Source organism: Dendropsophus ebraccatus, chromosome 1 (assembly GCF_027789765.1).
Source record: "Dendropsophus ebraccatus isolate aDenEbr1 chromosome 1, aDenEbr1.pat, whole genome shotgun sequence".
Taxonomy (NCBI): domain Eukaryota; kingdom Metazoa; phylum Chordata; class Amphibia; order Anura; family Hylidae; genus Dendropsophus; species Dendropsophus ebraccatus.
In genome coordinates, this window is record NC_091454.1 from 137,776,191 (window position 1) to 137,795,711 (window position 19,521).

The window sequence follows — 19,521 nt, forward strand, 5'->3', positions numbered from 1 at the left end:
TGTGTGACAGCATGATCACTCATATTTATGGCTAGTCTTATAAGCAATTTTTATGTGCAAGTTTATGTAGATTTTTGTGCAAATCTACACAAATTCTGAGCAGTCTAGCTTGTAAGTTTTCAATGTCACTTTGTGTAGATTTGTGAAGATTTAAAGTTCAGTATGTGCCTTTTAGTTTTGTCTAGCATGTGCAAAGTTTACAAAAAGTGAAAACTGAGTACATATGCCACAAATGACAGATTCTGCCCAATAGCAAACAGATGGAGATGACCAGCTCACCTGGATAGTGCATGACCAAAGAACCTTTGAATCCTGAACATACGAGTATGAAGAAACTTGTAGAAAAGTCAGCACTTGCTGGTAAAAAAAAAAACATTTATTCCTAATCTTTATAAAATCATATAACAAACTCCATAAAAAAAACATGCAGGACACACAGTCTGACGCGTTTGTGGCCTCACCGGCCCTTAATCATTAGATTCTGTCTCATGCCTCTCCCACTAAGCCTCACTGACTTTTCAAAAAAGTAGCATGGAGCAGTGCAAGAGTAAAAAAAACTTGCAAACTTCCACACAATTTGAGCCTTGTTTAAATATGTGCATCTTCAGCATTCCAGGAAAACATGGTATTTTCTTAACATCTTTACCAGGGGTTCTTTGTCCTGTGCTTTTGTATGCATGTCAACCACTTTTGATCATGTAACTAAAAAGGACTGTAAGCAAAATGGCAGAAGAGAACGAAATTATACAATATAGCTTGTTGCAGATTCATTCTGTTCAACTTTCCATTACACAAGTTTATCTTTTAAAATGTGAATATTTAACCATTTTCCGTACCAGAAACCTCTAACTTAATGAAGCTACATACTACTTTTCTGTACTTGTCAGTAAGGAGGATAAAGTCTGTGATTGCTAGAGGTATGTTAGATTTCTAGGGCATTTTATAAACTTCCTCTTAGCAGTACAGTTTCTGGTCTTCTCCATGAAAAGAAATCTAACCTCTTAGTGTGATGATGGTAAAATACCCATGTAATTGGCTTATTTTATTCATCTTATTCCTTGGACATTTGATGCTTGATGCTTTGCACACAGCTAAACACCATGTTACGGTAGGCTGGGAAACAGCATAAAGTAAAACAAATTACAGTTCTGGAACATCAGCAGAGCATATTTCTCAGCTAGGAAACTTCTAATATACCATACACTAATGACAACAGGATAACGTCAGATACAAGGTGTGCTGGCTCTGCTCGCTGGAGCTTACAGCTTATAAAAGGACACTCGAGTCGACATAGAAACCTCAAGTGAACGTCTTGAGCAGTGGACCAGAGAGGAGTAAACAGGGACAGTTTGTCAAAAGCTCAAGAGTATTTCGTGGACATATGATCCAATTGATGTCTCTCTCAAAACCGAGCTTTGGGGAAAAAAAAACATCAAGGGACAAACATAACGGAAATAGGAGAAAGAAGGCATGGGTTGCAGTGAGACAGGCAAGTTAAAGGGGTAGTTTAAAAATTATTCACTAAATAATACACATTACAAAGTTATCCAAATTTGTAATGTGTGTTATGTAAGTGAATGGCCTCCTTCCCAGTGTCCCCCCACCCCCAGAAGTGTGGTGCAGTATACTCACCAGATTACTGTTGACCGCTCCAGCCGTCCCTGATGCGCCCCCCCCCCCCTGCCGCATCATCAGCTGCTCAGCCGCGATTGGCTAAGCACAGTTATGCTCAGCCAATCACAGCTGAGCAGCTGATGACGCTGGTGAGTATACTGCACCACACTTCTGGGGGTGGGGGGACACGGGGAAGGGGGCCATTCACTTACATAACACACATTACAAAGTTGTATAACTTTGTAATGTGTGTTATTTAGTGGATATTTTTTTAATGCCGTACTACCCCTTTAATATGAGCATTAAAAAAAGTGCATGAGGAGGTTTCAGAACTCCTTATGCCCTTTATTTAAAAGTTTTAGGGGTTGGCCACTTTATAGTAAAATAGTTCAATGTACAGTATTAGTAAGTGTATTCACTGCACTTACTGATAGAAGCTCCCTGTGTACCTCATACAGCAAAAATCAGACTCCCCTCCTCCATCCTTTACATAAGATGGCTGAGCATGGAGGAGCATGTGACCATGCCCTTCCCCATTCCTCTGTGTTCTCCAAAGGCATATAAAGGCTCAGTGGAGGACAGCATGATCACAGGTTCCTCCATGCTTGTCCATTTTATAGACCAGGGTTTTTCAACTCCAGTGCTCAAGACCCACCAACAGGTGATGTTTTGAGGATATCCTATACAAACAGCAGCTGTGGCAATACTTGATGCACTAACTATAGTTATAGCACCTGTGAAATAAAAACATGACCTGTTGGTGATTCTTGAGTTCTGGAGTTGGGAACACTGTTATAGACAGGACAGCACAGCTGTTACAGACTAGGACAGCACAGCCTGTAGGAGGGGTACCTATTATCAGCACTGCAAGGATCACCGCTAGCTATCATCAGTAAGTGTTGTTTGGCATATGGAGAAAAAGGAGAACCACGATCAGCGCTGCTCTTGTGGATGGAATAACTGATCAATATAAAAAGGGTCAGCGATAGGCTGACAAATTCATGAAGCCTAAAAATTATCATTGGTCAGTTGTACATCGCCTGTGTAAACAGGGGATGTGTGTCAGACAATGAAAATAAAGGGCTGCACACATGATCCAGCAATCGTCCATGCAACATTGCCTGCACCATTAATAATTATTGTAAAAGGCTTCTTAAAATGAGTGCCGATCTACTAGACCAATGTTAATTTGGGGGTAAAGATCAATCCATCTAGAAGGCTCCTTATCAAAGCCACCAGCGCTTTGTAGCATCAAATTATATCAGCCTGGTGCACATTAAGGCCAGGTTCACACGCTGTAAAAACAGCGGCCGCTGTCAGGGATGTTCACTCGGACGGTACGGCAGTGAATTGCTCCAATTAACCATAGCACACAATGTAAAGTACGGCCGGAGCTGTGCTTTACATTGTGTGCATGGGATATTTTGTGCGGCTGCTATTCACTGAATAGTGGCCGCACAAAGCAGGCATGTGAGTTTTCTGTGTGGCCACACAGAACGGCGGCAGCAGTGTATACAGAGTGCATACACTGTGGCGGTTGTTCCATAGAAAATAATGTTATTTCACATTTCAATAAATAGGGCTGGTGTTGCAATCTTGCAACAACGGACATTGTTTATTGAAATATACAGTGTGTGAACATGGCCTAAACGGTAGCTGTAAAGTTTAACTTCCTCTGTTTCTTCAAGCTGTGGCAAGTCCTGTGCACATGGATTTGCATATGGAATTCGCTGGGTCTCATATGGTTACCTTGGCAGGCAGATGCTCAGTATAAAAAGTCTCTGACCACTCCGGTCTAAAGAATAAGTGGGAGTTTCACTTTACAGGTACCAGTTAAAGGCTATGGGCAGTCTAACTTTGATTTGATCATACAACATTTTTTTTATAAAACCTATTATAGATTTTTTTTATAAACACAAAATAGATACATTTTAAAAATGCACCAAAATGTGTCCATAGTCTACAAACTAGTATGCAGGGGCTCCCAATGTTTATCTAGCCAAGGGGTAGATAAGCCAATTCTGGGGGCCGCAACCACAGACATGTAGATGTGTAAAGCTTTCAAAGAGCAACAAGTGGACTTAGCAGTTAGTAGGAAAGTGTGAGAGATGTAAATAAACTTGTTGGTATAAAGTATATAGGGACAAAGTTACTAGTACTTAACATGCAATGCAGCTGGTGCTTATGGGACAAGCTTACACATATGGGCAAATACTGCTTACTTTAGTTGGCCTCTTTGGTTGCACTTAATGGGGTAATGTGTCTGGCACTGCTGGGGTGAACTTTGGAGGTATTGAAGTAGTAGTATTCCCTGTTGCATTGTAGTACTAGTGTTATTTGTTTTGCACCACACAGATCTATTATATACTGTACTGTGGTACTTGTTTGGCACTGGTAGCTCCTATTGAGGTCATACAACTACTAATTGGCTAGAAAGTTCAAAAAGTTTGAGAAGCCATAGAACTACAAGAAAAAAAAATGTAGGCAGGAAAATAACTAAATCATGCATTCAACATTTGTTAAATATGAAGATATCACATTCCTAACTAATGGACTGAATGCTCAGAAGAGAATCAAAAACACCTTTATCTAAAATGACAATGAAGAGAAACACTTTTCAAGTATGTGTGACCTAAACACTACAAAATTCAAGGCCACCTACTAAGTAACTGATCCTTTGTAGAGATGCACCTTGATGCAGCAAATTCCTGCCGAGTAAGACACAGGAGGCAACGTGACTTCTATGTAAAAAATATACACCAGATTCTCCAGATGGTGCCTTTGCTTCAAGGATAAATTTGCACTTTCAACGACCTTGTAACAATAGAGCTTCACTACTTTCTTGTACATACTGTGTGCGTCTCACAGAATCTCTTCACCATGCAGCCAACTCTCTGCCAACCAAAACTGTCATTTGTAAGAGAGCCAAACAGCTGCCAGCGCTCCTCTTATAACTATCATAATACCCATTAAAAGGAGCACTTGCAGAGCTCACAGATTAAATATTTTGGATACAATCCCTTAAACTGAGTTTAAATCATGTTAAAAGGCAAATACCACTTGCCGAATGTGGATTCCCACTTAATTAACCAAATGAGAGAAAAGTAAAAAATTCTCAACACACATTCCCTGTGTGTAATTTGTTTTGGTGTGCTCTGCTCGCTCTAGCATAGATGCTTAAGAAAATATTCTGTAATTACTAGACAATGAAGCATCATGAAGGCACAAAGAGGAGTCATTTATAAAGTTTGCCACTGACTTGTTACAGTGTTCCATGTAAAGAGCCGTATATATGTGCGTATCACAACCATTTGTATAGCACTAAACCCCTTCAGTGATGCTATAAGCAGCAGCCATTCAGCAAAGGCTTTCCAATATTTTTTGGAACATGGCTGCAGGGATCAATGTCCATTCAGCTGCAAAAGCATGGTCTCTTAAGCATACCACACAACTACCTGTATCACAGATTCATGCAAGCGCAGTAGCATGGATCCATGATATAGCACACTTACAATATCATGGCATATTACATTAAGCGCCATATAACAATGTTATTCTCCTGACAAAACTATGTTTAGGTGTGTTGTCGGGATTACCACACTCAACATCAAAATGGCTACCTAAGGTAATATGTCATGTCCTCTATGTTTACACATTATATGGGTTGATATGAATTTAGACTAATTGATGAACGGTATGACTTCTACAGGTGGATAATATATATGTATTGTGATTATAATGTATTAGAAATACAAACACATAGCTAGTCATGACATCTAATAATGGGTTAAAGGGAATCTGTCAACTGCAATTCATGTTAAAAACTGCTGACACCATTAGATTAGATTTTAAGTCACATGGTACCTTTCATATACATATACAGCACATTCTACAGTACAATGTGTCAAAGAGGCTTTCCCATTCTCTTGATATACAGCAAGCTGAAAATACCTCCTCTAACCCCCTCTTGCTTGCTTGACACCTGGAAGCAGAGTCTTAAGTTCATATATAGGGGGCACGTAAGAAGGTGTTACAGCTTGCTGCACTTCAAATGCCCAGGAAAGCCTCTTTGTACTGTAGAAAAAAGCTGGATATATGAAAAGTACCATGTTTCACCTGGACCTAACAGCAATCAAACAGGTTAAGCAGTTTGGAACGTTAATTGCCACTGACAGATTCCCTTTATTGTTTCAGTGTATCTTTTAGGCACTGGAATAGGTTAAATCCAGTATTCTTCCCCACCAAAGCCAAAAAAAACCCTACACACAAATTGGTTCAAAGGGTTTCTTTATCTCCAAATTAATTTTAAAGCAACTCTGTATCCACCAACCCACCCCACCATACCGCTAGCTCTGTTTGATGAAAGTAAATCCTTACCAGTCGTGTCTTTTAAAATGCGCCTGGTGCCTTAGAGCAAACAAATGATATATTTTAATCTGTAGCAGGCCAGTCAAACTGATGTGGCCTACAGCATCGTTGCCCCAGCTCTGCGACGCCTCTACTTTCTTCCGCCCTGCCCGACTCATCATTAGGAATTTCCCCAGGCAGGATTTCTCCTAGTCATCATTTGTCTAAACAGTTTTGATGATTGATGAATAGAAATCCTGCCTGGGGGTGTTCCTAATGATGATGAGGAGGGTGGGGAGGAAGAAAGGAGAGGTGTTGCAGAGCTGGGGCAAAGATGCTATAGGCCACATCAGTTTGACTTGCCTGCTACAGATTAAAAGATTATATTTTGCACTAACCAAGGCAACAGGCGCATTTCAAAAGATACGACTGGTAAGGATTTACTCTCATCAAACAGATAGTACTAGCGGGTTGGTGGGATGGCTTGGTGGATACAGAGTCGCTTTATTTCACATCTACTGTTAAATTAACATTTTGAAAGTTATGACCTCAGTGACACTTTAAAGACACTGAAAAGCAGTATATGGAGTAACACTGAGGTAGTGACTGAAGCTTTCCACTTTTAGGCTAACTACAGGTTGGGGTTTATCCCAAATTTACGTTCATATGTTTGATGAGCTGAACTGTGGCCTCTGATGACAGAAAAAAAGTGCCCAATCCCTCCCTTACAGCAGGCCCATGGCTCACCCATTTTTAAAATGGTGCTGACGCAACAAGAAAAAGCAAAAAACTGGCAATGGAGGCTGAGTAATGCTGACAATGTAATAGCCTGCCTTTTTTTTGCTCTTTTAAAAGGAGGTATATGCATGCATTTACAAATCTGCTCTGCTCTTTGGATAACTTATAATAAAGGTAACATTAATATTTAAGACATTAAACCTCTAAATAATTAAACTATTGAGTTAAAGATTTATTAAATCTCTAGGTGCAGCTGTAAGCCATATATTTATAGGGCATATGTTGAGGCTTTTGGTTTAAAGGTCAAAAAAAAAAAAAATCAAGATCGTAAGTTTGATCTAAAACTTCAGGATCACAAGAGTATATAAGGATGTCCCTCATAACTAAAGCAAGTATGCATTTAAAAAGAACATGGCGTGATGAATAACTGCTGTAGGTTTGGCTTCACTAACACCCCTACAATCCGATATGGTCAGGAAATGTGTAAAGGTTTATGATATACCAGGGTCCAAAGCAGTGGACCTTCCTCCATGACACTTATATTGCCCTAATAGGTCAGTGAACAACCCCGTTCATTACTTATTCAGCTATAAAATTGAAAAGCATATATTATTAAATTAACATATTGGAATGGTGGCTTTATTAGCATTGTCTTCATGAGTTTATTGTTTAAAACAACCTAGCTATCACACAGTATTACATTTAGGCTTATAATTGGTCTATAAAAGGACTACCAAAAAATCTAGTGCCTGGTTCTAGTTTATATATTTTAGTGAATAGAGGGGTTTACAGCTCCTTTTCCTGTAGCTTTGGTACAGTATACATGTAAATTGACTTCAGTATCTTAATGTGTAGAAGCCATCTTGCTAAAGAACTAAAGACCATTATAAGTGATTTTCTTAGAAGTGGATCAATACAAATGGCTGGGTAGTATATAGGATTACCTCCTCCACCTGCTTTAACTTCTGAAGTGTTAAAGGAAAAATCATTATGTTGAAGTTTATAAAGTAGTGTTCACATGAAAGGGGAAAAGGTTTCCAGACACATGAACTACTGCCCGACAGCTGCTGAAACATTCCTTGGCTACCTACTGTACACTTCTTTGCCCCGACAATCTAGGCAACAACTTTTAAGACAGGTAATGCTCATGAGTTTCCACTTCTGAGCAGCCAAATTTTAGCTAGCATGTTGTAAAGTACTACATTATTTAATCTGAATTCAATTCTGCAGAAAATGTGTGTACACAGATGCTACAACACATTCTGCCTAAATGATTAGTCTCCGCTATAAGGTTTGATAGAGGTTAAACAACAGTTTGTGTTGGGCTGCTTAGTTGGAGCAGAGGTAAATCTTAATGCTATAGCACAAAATATTTTAAGTTCTGTATGTTCACACGCGGCACATATACCTCCAACTTTATAATGCATCGTCCTGATTGGCGACTGCTGTGTGTGAAGGCTGCCTTTTCAGGCTAGAGCGTGATCCTAAATAGGAACCACATTCCAATAATATCCATATACCTTAAAGGGGTTGTCCGGCGATAAAAAATTATTCACAGAATAACACACATTACAAAGTTATACAACTTTGTAATGTATGTTATGTCTGTGAATGGCCCCCTTCCCCGTGTCCCACCACCCCCACCCGTGTACCCGGAAGTGTGGTGCGCTATACATTACCTGTCACGTGCCGACCACGGTCTCCGATCCTCAGCAGTGACGTCTTCTTCGGGAGGCCGGCGGATCTTCCCGAGTGCCGGCCGCCCTCTGCAGCGTCATCCGAAGCTCAGCCGCGATTGGCTGAGCATAACTGTGCTCAGCCAATCGCGGCTGAGCGGCTGATGACGCGGCCACGTCATCAGCTGCTCAGCCGCGATTGGCTGAGCACAGTTATGCTCAGCCAATCGCGGCTGAGCTTCGGATGACGCTGCAGAGGGCGGCCGGCACTCGGGAAGATCCGCCGGCCTCCCGAAGAAGACGTCACTGCTGAGGATCGGAGACCGTGGACGACACGAGATGCGGTGAGTATAATGCACCACACTTCCGGGTCTAGCGTGGGTGGGGGGAAACATGGGGAAGGGGGCCATTCACAGACATAACATACATTACAAAGTTGTATAACTTTGTAATGTGTGTTATTCTGTGAATAATTTTTTATCGCCGGACAACCCCTTTAATAGGACATGAAAAAAAAGAGTTGACTAAACTGCACAAGTCATAATGCCTGTAGCTTTGGAATGAGTTGATTAACTATAATACAAGCACATATGCAGGTATGCAATATATGAGGGTTAGCATTTTTCTGCCAGTATATGATGTGCAGTGTGTGCAAAAAACAAACAACAACATTTAAATAAGGAGAGAAGGTAAAACATTCAGAAGACACAGAAGTGACTAGTGCTATTCTGTAATATTAAATTAATTGCTTCATCTTCAATATCAAGCGCCTCTGCATATTTCTCTACATTTTATGTCTCAATTAGATCATGCCAGATGTCTCCTGGGAGAGACAGAGCGTGTTTAACAGCGTCTCAGCCCTATACCTCTAGTGATTTCCTAACCCCCTCCTTTTAGCTGTGCCACCAAACAGCTCTACAGATACCTCTCATTTGCCATCAAACTGGAGACTATTATCAGAGAAGAGGAAAGATGCTGTGAGTTTATTATAGCCCAAGGCTTTGTGGACCTCTTTCTGTTCAGCTAATAATGTTGCCTTAATTAAATGAGACTAATTAAAAAAATAAAACAAGGAGGAGCACGGTGGAAGAGAAGGTTTCAGCGGGGAGAGGTCATTTTCCGTACTCTGCAGAGAAAATAGTGTTACATCTATGAAGACATTCAATACTACACTGTAATGGACCTAAAAGCAGATGAAAATAATGGCCCCGTTAATGTCTTTTTGATAGGATGATGTAAAGTCAATAGGCTGGGGGATGTTCTAAAATCCATATACAAGTAGATCAAAGCAATCAACACTGGAATCCACTGCAACAATGACATATGACAAAAAAAGGGGTGGTCTGAGTTGAGGCAAAATACATAAATTAGTTTAGGGCAGTAAACATCTTACATGCAAGCAGCTTTAAGGGTACAGTCTGGAAGTGAAAAAAATACGAGTTATATTCAAGGAATGTAAACAAATCCATATGCTTGGTGCCAATACTATGTATGAGGCAGGTTTAATGGCGCTCTGGCCAATAAACCCACTCCATACTTAGGATCAGCACCATCTTCTCTTCTCCCTTTGCATCTCCACACGTATACCTTGTTGATAAAGGTTTTAATACTGAAACATCCGAAGATGGTATATTGACAAATCAGATGAGTGTATAAATGCAGATAAAATGACAATTTCTTGCATTATGGGACAGTAAATACCTGAATAAACTGTGGCCCAACTATGGCCCAAGAGCATTTTCCACTTGCACCAGGAGTGTACAACAATATTCCATACATCATATACAAGCAGATCATTTATGGCAGGTACCAAGGCCTAGCAGGCGCTTCAGACTGCCGTGAAGGGGCCACAGGAACACCAACAACAAAGGTAAAAACTGTTTAAATGGAATCACTATTGTTTGAAGCATCTAAACAGATAAATGACCAGTATCAGAGTGATCTCCGATGTCGGCCATTACCAACGGGTGCAGTCTGCAGGTACATTATGAGGATTTGGTGCGTAGTCATAAAGACAACATAATTAGCATGGCTAACCTTCCTTTACTAAACTGAGAAGATAGGACCTGTTTATGGGTATATACAGAAGCCTAACGTTTAACATTTGAGTATTTCTAAGTTTATTTTATATTGATATACTTTAGGTTCTTTTGAATGAATGTAGAAGAGTTTAATGTAAAGTACAAGTCACTGTACAGTATATTCAAATGTCATACAACATGGGAGCATAATTTAACATTGGGCATATGGGCCTATAAATTAATTACACTGCAAAACATAAGTACATTGTCCTTACAGAAATAAACCGATTACTTTAATGTACATAGGTCCTCTTCTTTGAAATTAAAATGTTTTTGCCAATGACAGAAATGACCTTTCCAGGAATTCTTTCTATCCATGTGTCACAGTTATGTATTGCACTAATACTGCACCCAAAGTTCACTTAATGAGTTTAATGAATTCTGTGCCTAGCCAAAAGCAGCAGTGCCTTGAATTTATTAGCCTATAAAATAGCACAGTAAGAATGTAAAAGGCAAAGAACAAAGTTTACAATGACAGTCTCCTACCAGTGCAAGGAGATATAAAGTGGAAAGTCATGTTTGTATAACAAAAGGAAGCCATGAGGAAGGGAGCTCTTTTACCTGTCTCAACATCCTGAACATAAAAGTGCAGTTCATCCGTGATCTCTGTAACCAGGACAGGTTTGTAATTTGCATTTCTTTCCTTCTCCTCCACCACAGCAACTGCCTCTTCTACAGGCTGCTCCTCAAACTTTGACCAGATCTGTAAAAAAAAATAAAAAAATAAAAATATAAATATATTTATTCAAAAAGGACCAGTAACAGATGTGTAAACATTACATGTCTCAAATCCAAATTTATAGTAAAAAAAATATATGCTAGTATTACACACACAACAATGCAAATATGCATTTTAAGCAAGTGAAATATGAATGACAACATTTTAAACACATCATTTTGCACAGGACATTCAAAAACAAAGTGGACCTTGTAGTGTTTGTGCAGGACATTTTCTCAATTTTATGGGTAAAAGTTGACAGCCACATGTAGACATGCAATGTCACGTGAGCTGTTACACTAACAATGAATGAGATAAAACCATTCTGTTTTTTGGTCAGTTTTAAATTTCCAGGGAGCCTTTCTTTAGCAGACAAAGCCATAAAACATATTCCAGATAACAAGACATGGTTAGGCCTGTGTAACAGCCGGTGTGCAAGCATTCTACATCTGACAAGACATTGTGTAATATGTTATCACTGCAGGATAAACTGCTTCAATAATGCTAAATCAGAGAACAGTTAGAAGCTGAGCTCAAAGTAAAAAAAAATCCCCATCACCAGGCAGTTCTTGGGTACATCCTCTCCTTGTCAAAACCGTCCTCTATAACCTCGGCAAAAATAACTTGGAAATGACATAGTCCCCAGCAGGTGGAGAGAAGGCAGAGTGATAGATGGGAACGGACAGAGATGCTAATTACTCCAGAGAAGCATTAGTGACTATATACACCATGTCTCCACTAGAGGAGCAGCCCAGCTGCCAAGCAGCATCTTCAGGGCTATAGTCACACAGAAAGCAAACCAAATATGCACAAGCATTGTTAAATAACGCACATTTGGCAGCAGAGTTTCATGTGGTCATCCAATATATTACTGGATTTATCAATTATAATTCACAAGGGGCATGTCTTTTAACTTGCAAAACATGGCATTATTGAGAGACTATTAAGAGACTGTGAGCCTGCAGCATTCTCCTATTCCTAAGATCTCTTGGATTACAGTGAAGGCGTCAGGCATTCTTATAATGTTAAAGAGGAATTTTTATAGGATTCTGCAGTATGGCATACAGTATGCGTTTTTGTCATTCATAATTGTATCCACTGAATTACTTTTTATTGTATACATTAAGCAGAGACAAAAAGATCAGATTTGACTACAATTGATGGCACAGTATTGCAGGTGAAACCACAGTTACTGTACACTGTGTCATCATGACAAATCAAACTGCTTTTAGTTTTAGTTGATTTAAAAACTGTACCAACTCGCAGGTTGATGCATCGCCAGCCACATCACAAATGCAACCTGTGAACCCAGTGTAATGTTATACAGCAGGTGAGGCACAGTCCTGTATAAAACACTATTTGCGGTTTTATTTATTTTTAAAGAGATTGGTCACATTGGATATTTATTGCAATCAATGGTTGACATAGTAAGTATGGCTTATGTAGTACTGCTCATTTGTGTATAAGCATTAAAGGGGTTGTCAAGTGAAAATCTTTTTCTTTCAAATCAACTGGTGTCAGAAAGTTATATAGATTTGTAATTTACTTCTATTAAAAAATCTCAAATTATCCCACATTAATTATCTGCTGTATGTCATGCAAGAAATGATGTTTTATTTTCAGACTGACACAGTGCTCTCTGCTGACATCTCTGGCCGTGACAGGAGAGGTCAAGTAGTTGCAAGCCCCTAGCGTTTGCAAAATTCTGCATGTACACAATTTTTCAGTCAGTTGTGCCACTTTTCAAGCTGTTTTGTGTAAGGATATGGTCTTCCACACACCCCGATTTACTACAACTAATACCAAACATGGCAACATTCCTTTACCAGATTTTTAAAGGCTTAGAAAAACCTGGCTGCTTTCTTCCAGAAACCGCACATCTTCTGTCCTCAGTTTGGGTGTGGCTTTGCAGCTTGGTTCTTTTAAGGGAAAGGCGCTGAGTTGTAATACCACACACAACCTAGGACAGGTGTGGTGCTGTTTCAGCAAGAAAATAACTGTGGCTTTTCTAATCTTGGATAACCCCACCCCTTTAGGCAAGCATTGTTGCAGAAAAAAGAGAGATGAGAACGTTGCATATGGCAATCTAATGAAAAGCCAATACACTATACCCATCCTTTTTGTCACTGCAGCCAAGTATCCTAATATATCGCTATTAGTTGAATGTCACCACGGAGCAGTACTGCTTGTAAACAGGTACTTGTGAAGTGTATTGACTCTAGGCCAATTTTGATTTTGTGTTTGGGGTGTCCAGCAGGTTGTGCTTGGCGAGTTTACAATAAGATTATGTTCGGAAACAGGCAGCCCATCATTACAGACAATTTGTATTACATTATTCTGTAGACAATTCATACAGGTGAGAGCTGTACAATGAGGAGAAATTGCAGACCGATACCTACCACTAGAAGAAGAGTTGAGGGCCTTGCTCATGAAAGCTCTGATAAGCAAAACCTAGAGGATTGCGGCTTTAATGGAAAATAAAGTGGAAGCTCCTGGCTGTGTAATGCTTGTATGTACTCTGCTTTTAGAATGTACTGTTATTATACACAGAGAGATTCTGATCTAAACCCTTTCAGTAGAAGCAGCTGAACATCTGCTAATGCAGCCAATTTGCAATATTACATCTTAAATGCAACCAGTCATTTCTAACTCCTATCATACAATTCAGCCTGTAGGATTTATTGTCTGTGGGAGTTGATTTAAGACTGAGAAGCTGGAGTTTCATCGAGCAGCTACACAACTTGGCACAACAAGGAGAAAGGGAGGGAGAGAGGAAGAGAAGTGATGATGGGGAGAGAAAAAAGGAGTAATGCTGGAAACAGGATGCAAAGAGAATAATGGAAAGAGGCAGCAAGAAATAAAGGGAGAGGAGAAACCATGCCAGGGACAGCAAGACAAGAGGAAAAACAAGTGGGTTGGCAGAGATTCTTCTAGCATTATAATTGATGTATATATGGTATAGCAAAGTGGACAGTTTGTATTAAGTCCCCGCACAATACATGCTGATAATCCCATGGAGCCTGCCAGCTCAGAACACAGAGAAGATTCAACTATGTCACTGAGAGCCCCCCCTTCATTCCAAAACACAGGTGACTGTTCCAGAAGAAAAATCTGACCCATATGGTTCCTCCGATTTGTTAATTCATTTCACTTAGGAGATTTTCGAAGGGATGTAATTAAAAGGATCATTTGATGAACGAGAAGGTATCTGGTCTGCTGGAAAGCATCCATCAATGTTTCTCATCACCAGTTTGCAATGCATGTAAAAAACACATTTTCAGTTCAATCAGTATGTTACTGGAAATATCAAAAGGACGTTTTAAAGTGTTTGTCAAAACCTCAATCTTGTCTGCAGCTAATTTATTCAAGTAGTCTGTGGCTTTTGTTGAAAAGAAAGGAAAAATGGTACCTCATGAAAAAGATGCACAAGATGTCATACGATGTATATTATCCCTAATGAAGAGGCCAAAGTCGTCAGAAAAGCTTGCTATTTAACATAATTTTCTATGTTTTTATGAATTGTATAATATCTGCAAGATTGCTCTTGTCCCTCACAATGGTATTGGTGGACAGGATAAAAATGTTGCAGTAAGATGTTTCCTTTGGGATCTGCACAGGTAATATCTGTAGGACCATAGTAGCAGTGAACTAGTTACAAACGTGTGATGAAATTCTGCATTGTAGAAATATTAGTGAACAAATTTTCAGCGAGCCTTTCTCCTATCACTCGGATAATGGTTTCAGGATCTAAAATGTTATAGATTTCCATACTCCCAAGGTGGTCTACTTCTGGGTCCATGCACAATGTGATCGCTTTCCTTCCGCTTTAAGTGCGGCAGTCCATGTTATGTTACGAAGCTACGTATGTGGGAAAAATAACACCGTAAGCAGTGGCCAATGGCTGCACAATGTTGTTCAAACATTATCCACATTGTGCAGTAGTGCAGCAGTCTCAAACTTAGCAAATCTTGTGGCAAAATGGCCTGCCCCTTTCAAGTGGGAAAGACAAATTGAGCTGTGTAAGCCCAGAGCCAGAAGTAGACCATCCAAGTACTGAGAAAAGAAACATTTTAGATCCCAGGGCAATCTCTTTAACGGTGTGTTCACCAGTACAGGATCTGCAGCAGATTTGATGGTGCAGATTTGATTTGCTTTGAATTTGTAACTTTAAATCTACTGCAGATCCTGTACATGTGAACGCACCCTAAAGTGTCATTTTAGGTAACTTTTCAGGGTAAGCTATGGTGTGTTTACATGAAGGTTATTTTCATTTATCGCCACTGTACAAAATTTTATACAACATTTTTCACCAGATTTCTGCATTGCATGCTCCAACTCCAATGTCCATAAATCAGTGGATGAAGCTTAGTTGCTTTCTTGTTTTCCCATACACTGCATATGCACTCACGCGGTAATTCTTCTGTTCTATACAATCCAGTCCCTTTATTGAAACCCCCAGCCAATATCCAGGGTGGGCAGCAGTTAGATGGGCTGGTGGGAGTGGCTCAAAGTCTTGATAGGTTGTCACGGGTATCTTGAGCAATGCTGACTGCAGTGAATCCCACATCTGTAGGACGGTGTGTGGCAAAAGACCCATAGTGTGAACACAACAATATAGGGGGTCCCACTGATGCTCATTTGAGTTCAATTCTGCCAGAATTGAGCAGTTTTTTCAGAACATGTCCATTTGCAGTTTTATCATGGATTTTTCTGCAATTTCTCCTGGATGGATCCTGCGGGAGGTGGCTGCACATGTGTGATCACTATAGGGATTATCTCATCATGACAATTCTGGCCATATGCTCTATTTAGGTATGTTCACACTATGGAATACATCCGAAAATCTCAAGTGGAGGCCGTGCAGCGGACTCTGCAATTCAAGTTCCGCCTGTTCCATTGACTCTGAAGGTCCATCCACAGTTCATACAAAGAATTAACATGTCAGTTCTTTGGGCAGACGACAGATCTTGAGAAATAAGAAATACATTGAGTCACTGGAACAGGTGAAACTTCAAGTGTAGTCCATAGTGTGAACATCCCCTTATGGCATATGGACATCACTAGGGGAGGAGAGTCTACCGCTCAGGGCCCCTCTATTAGCTGGAGCAGTTTATGTGACTGGAAACCACAGCATGGCCTCTCTGGGGGAATGTCTAGCTGGCAGCAGAATTCTGGCAAAGAAAAAGAAATTAGCCGATACCTGTAATTCTGTCAAGAAATATTAGGATAGGCTTTTTTTTTTTTTTTTTACAGATAGGGCCTGTACCTCACCCAACTGCATGACTCCTAAGGCAGCAGCTTTCCAGGAAAGAAATTTTATTTCAGTAAAATGCAAGAGGATCAAAAGGAGAAGACATTAATTCTGACATAATTATGTTCAGATCCCAAGAGGGAAATGCTGGTCTGACAGAAGGTCTGATTCTTAAAGTGGCCTCAATAAATCTTTTTATCAATTTGTTGTCCATAAGAGGTACATCCAAGGAATTTGATAAAGCTGACATCTGAACCATCAGGGTTCAGCAGCTCAGACCTTTTTGTAATCCTTCCTGGTGGATATCTAGGATAGAAGGGATGTCTGGATCATTAAAGAGTCTATACACAGACTGCTGTCAGTTGGTCTTGTTTGGCTGAGAGCTTCTGCTCCCCATGCACTCACAGCTAAATGTGCATGTGCTTACAATAGGGGGTGGGAAAAAGGCCACTGCCAGAATCTTCTGCTGACAGAATATCCAGCTGTCCAATCCTTCATTCCCTGAGGGTCAGGAAACCCTCCTATCAAATTTGATGGTTAACTTGTTCTGTGGAAATTAGCAGGGGTGACAGATATTCAGAATCTTGGGTCAAATGACATCAAGTTTACAGTCCAAACCATGGAGCCAGTAAGCCACCCAGGTGAAGCGCTAACAAAAAGCAGCTCAAGTGAACGGCAACTTGGCTACAGTAACCAGGTCCAGCCACTACGGAGTAAATGAAGACAACGGCTTCTGACCATGTTCAATGTGCAGTGTGGGGTGCCAATCAGTGACTGATGAGCTGTTTTGCCCCGGAATCCCCTAAATCAGGGGGAGCCTAGATGATCACTTTAAAGGGGTTACCCAGGATTAGAACACACAACTACTTTCTTGCAAAAAAAAAAAAAAAAAAAAGGCAAAAAACACCACACCGGTCCTCAGGTTGTGTGTGGTATTATAATTTAGGTCCATTCACTTCAAAGGAACAGAGCTACAAAATCACACCAGCTAAGGACAAGACAGGTGCTGTTTTTCTGAGCCTTTCATATCGTGGTAAATACTTGAAATCAAAGTATTTTAGGAGTGATACCTTTATTGGCCAACAAAAAATTGTTAGAGCTGTGAGCTTTCGGGATTCACAAGATCCCTTCGTCAGACAAGTTAACAAATGAATGACTTACAGAAACAGCACAACATTTTAGGGATGTTACAAGCAAGAAGGGAGAGACATCTGTGAATGTGAATATACATCACAAATCTAAGCCTTTCAAAAATGTTTTAAAAAGGACCTCAAACTACTAAAACGACAAATGAGCAGTAGATCACTTTTCGCATAGATCCTTTGTTCAGACCCTCATTGGCACCCTGATCTTCTGTCTGAAGCAGACAGGAGCCATGATGCCAGATGTACAGCCCTGTGACCTCAGATGGTGCTGACTGGCTTCAGCATTCATGTGATATTCACTCCAGAAGGAAGACCAGGGTGCTGACCTGGTGCTGATCCTGAACAGAGGTTCAATCGTGGGATGGGAGGGGTGAATTAATCCTAGTTTATTATTATTTTTTAATAGTTTGAGGCACTTTTAAAAAACTTTTTTTAAAAAGATGAACAACTCTTTTAAATGATCAGTAGTTTAATTGGGGCAACTTATTAAAACCTGCTATTTGCCATGCCTGCAAAACAAAACGTGCTATTTCAAATTTAAATTTGTAGAGAATTAGACTGTTTAAGCCATGAAAGATTGCAGAGCTTCTAGTGTGTTTGGATGGTTAATCACAAAGCTGAATCGGGCAAACCACCTCCTAATATGACCAGGCAGGCAGGCATTTTAAGTTAATTGATCATTGATTATGCCGCAGTATCCAGCTGGAAATCTTGTAGGCCTCTATTAATGGAATATGGATGTTGAGCTCTTAAAATCATCATTTACATTACAGGTAAATAATTTTATTCTTTCTAAAGTCATAATGCAATCTAAATTCTCCTATATTTTACAGTTTTAACAGATTTGGCCCATTCTCCAAAGAGGCCCAAAGAGGAAAATATGATAAAACTCATAGTGACGGGAGGCACGATAAAAATAATGTGATGTAATTAATTACAGACTGGTCTGCGTTGACTAAGCTTCTCTCGGCATGTAGGCTTGTCATGGTGCATTACCATGCAAGGTTAGTGGACGAAGCTTGGCAATGCAAGAGAACATAGGCGGTGTAAGAGCAGACAGCAAGAAAACAATATATTCAAAAATATATTCTATCTTCACATTGAGAAACGCAGCATTCCTCTGCATAGTCATTTTTAATAGACATTACTGACGGTGCACAGCACAAATGCAAGCAATTCTCTTCACAAAACCAATATGCTTTAACGTATGCTCTAAAATGCTGTCCAGGCATGATGGGACTTGTAGTTTTGCAACAGCTCAACAGTCGGAGATAACCCATCCCTGACTTAAAAGGAAATGCTGCAAAAGTTTCTGGGGAAAAAACAAACAAAACGGAAATATCAAATCTTTAAAACATTTGAGTCTCTACAACCTATAAATCGGTTGTCCAGGCTTAGAAAAACATGGCTGCTTGCTTCTAAAATCACATTGTTTCAGCATACCGACCTGCCCCAAGAGTGCGGACAGCTTTATTCCCTTTGCCATGTTGAGAAAGACCCCAGGTGGTATTGGATGGTTTAAAACACACTTTATCTACGATATTGCACCAAATGGGTTCTGTTGTAAATATTTACCTGGCTTGGCCTTTTTTCATGCTGCAACTAAATTCATATCACCTTTGCATCTACAAAGGTCTTGTTTTTTATGCCTATAGAAACAGCACATCTCCTGTCCACAGTTTGGGTGCGGGTTTTACGGCTCAGTTCCATTGAAGTGAATAAATGTAGTTGTGCTTTTTCTAATCCTGGATAAATACTTAAACATGAGAGTGGCCTGAGCTAGATTTATCCACTATTTCCTGTTTCTATAGCACCTACATATCTTACAGTTTTGTACAAAAATTGGAATCATTCACATCTAATTTTCCAATTCCCGTTCACATTCAGGGTATATGTTGGCAAACATACTGCAACATACCCACACCATGCTCATTGGCCCTCATGTACTAAG

At 40.0% G+C, this 19,521-nt stretch overlaps 1 protein-coding gene across 2 annotated transcripts in view; it reads right to left on the bottom strand.

Annotated features, from left to right (window-relative positions):
• Positions 1 to 19,521, bottom strand: part of SND1 (staphylococcal nuclease and tudor domain containing 1) — a 502,890-nt gene that overhangs the window by 40,991 nt on the left and 442,378 nt on the right. For both annotated transcript variants that reach the window (XM_069979511.1, XM_069979502.1), the window contains exon 18: positions 11,018 to 11,159. In XM_069979511.1, the coding sequence (XP_069835612.1) occupies positions 11,018 to 11,159 (142 nt within the window). The remainder of the gene's footprint in view (positions 1 to 11,017; positions 11,160 to 19,521) is intronic.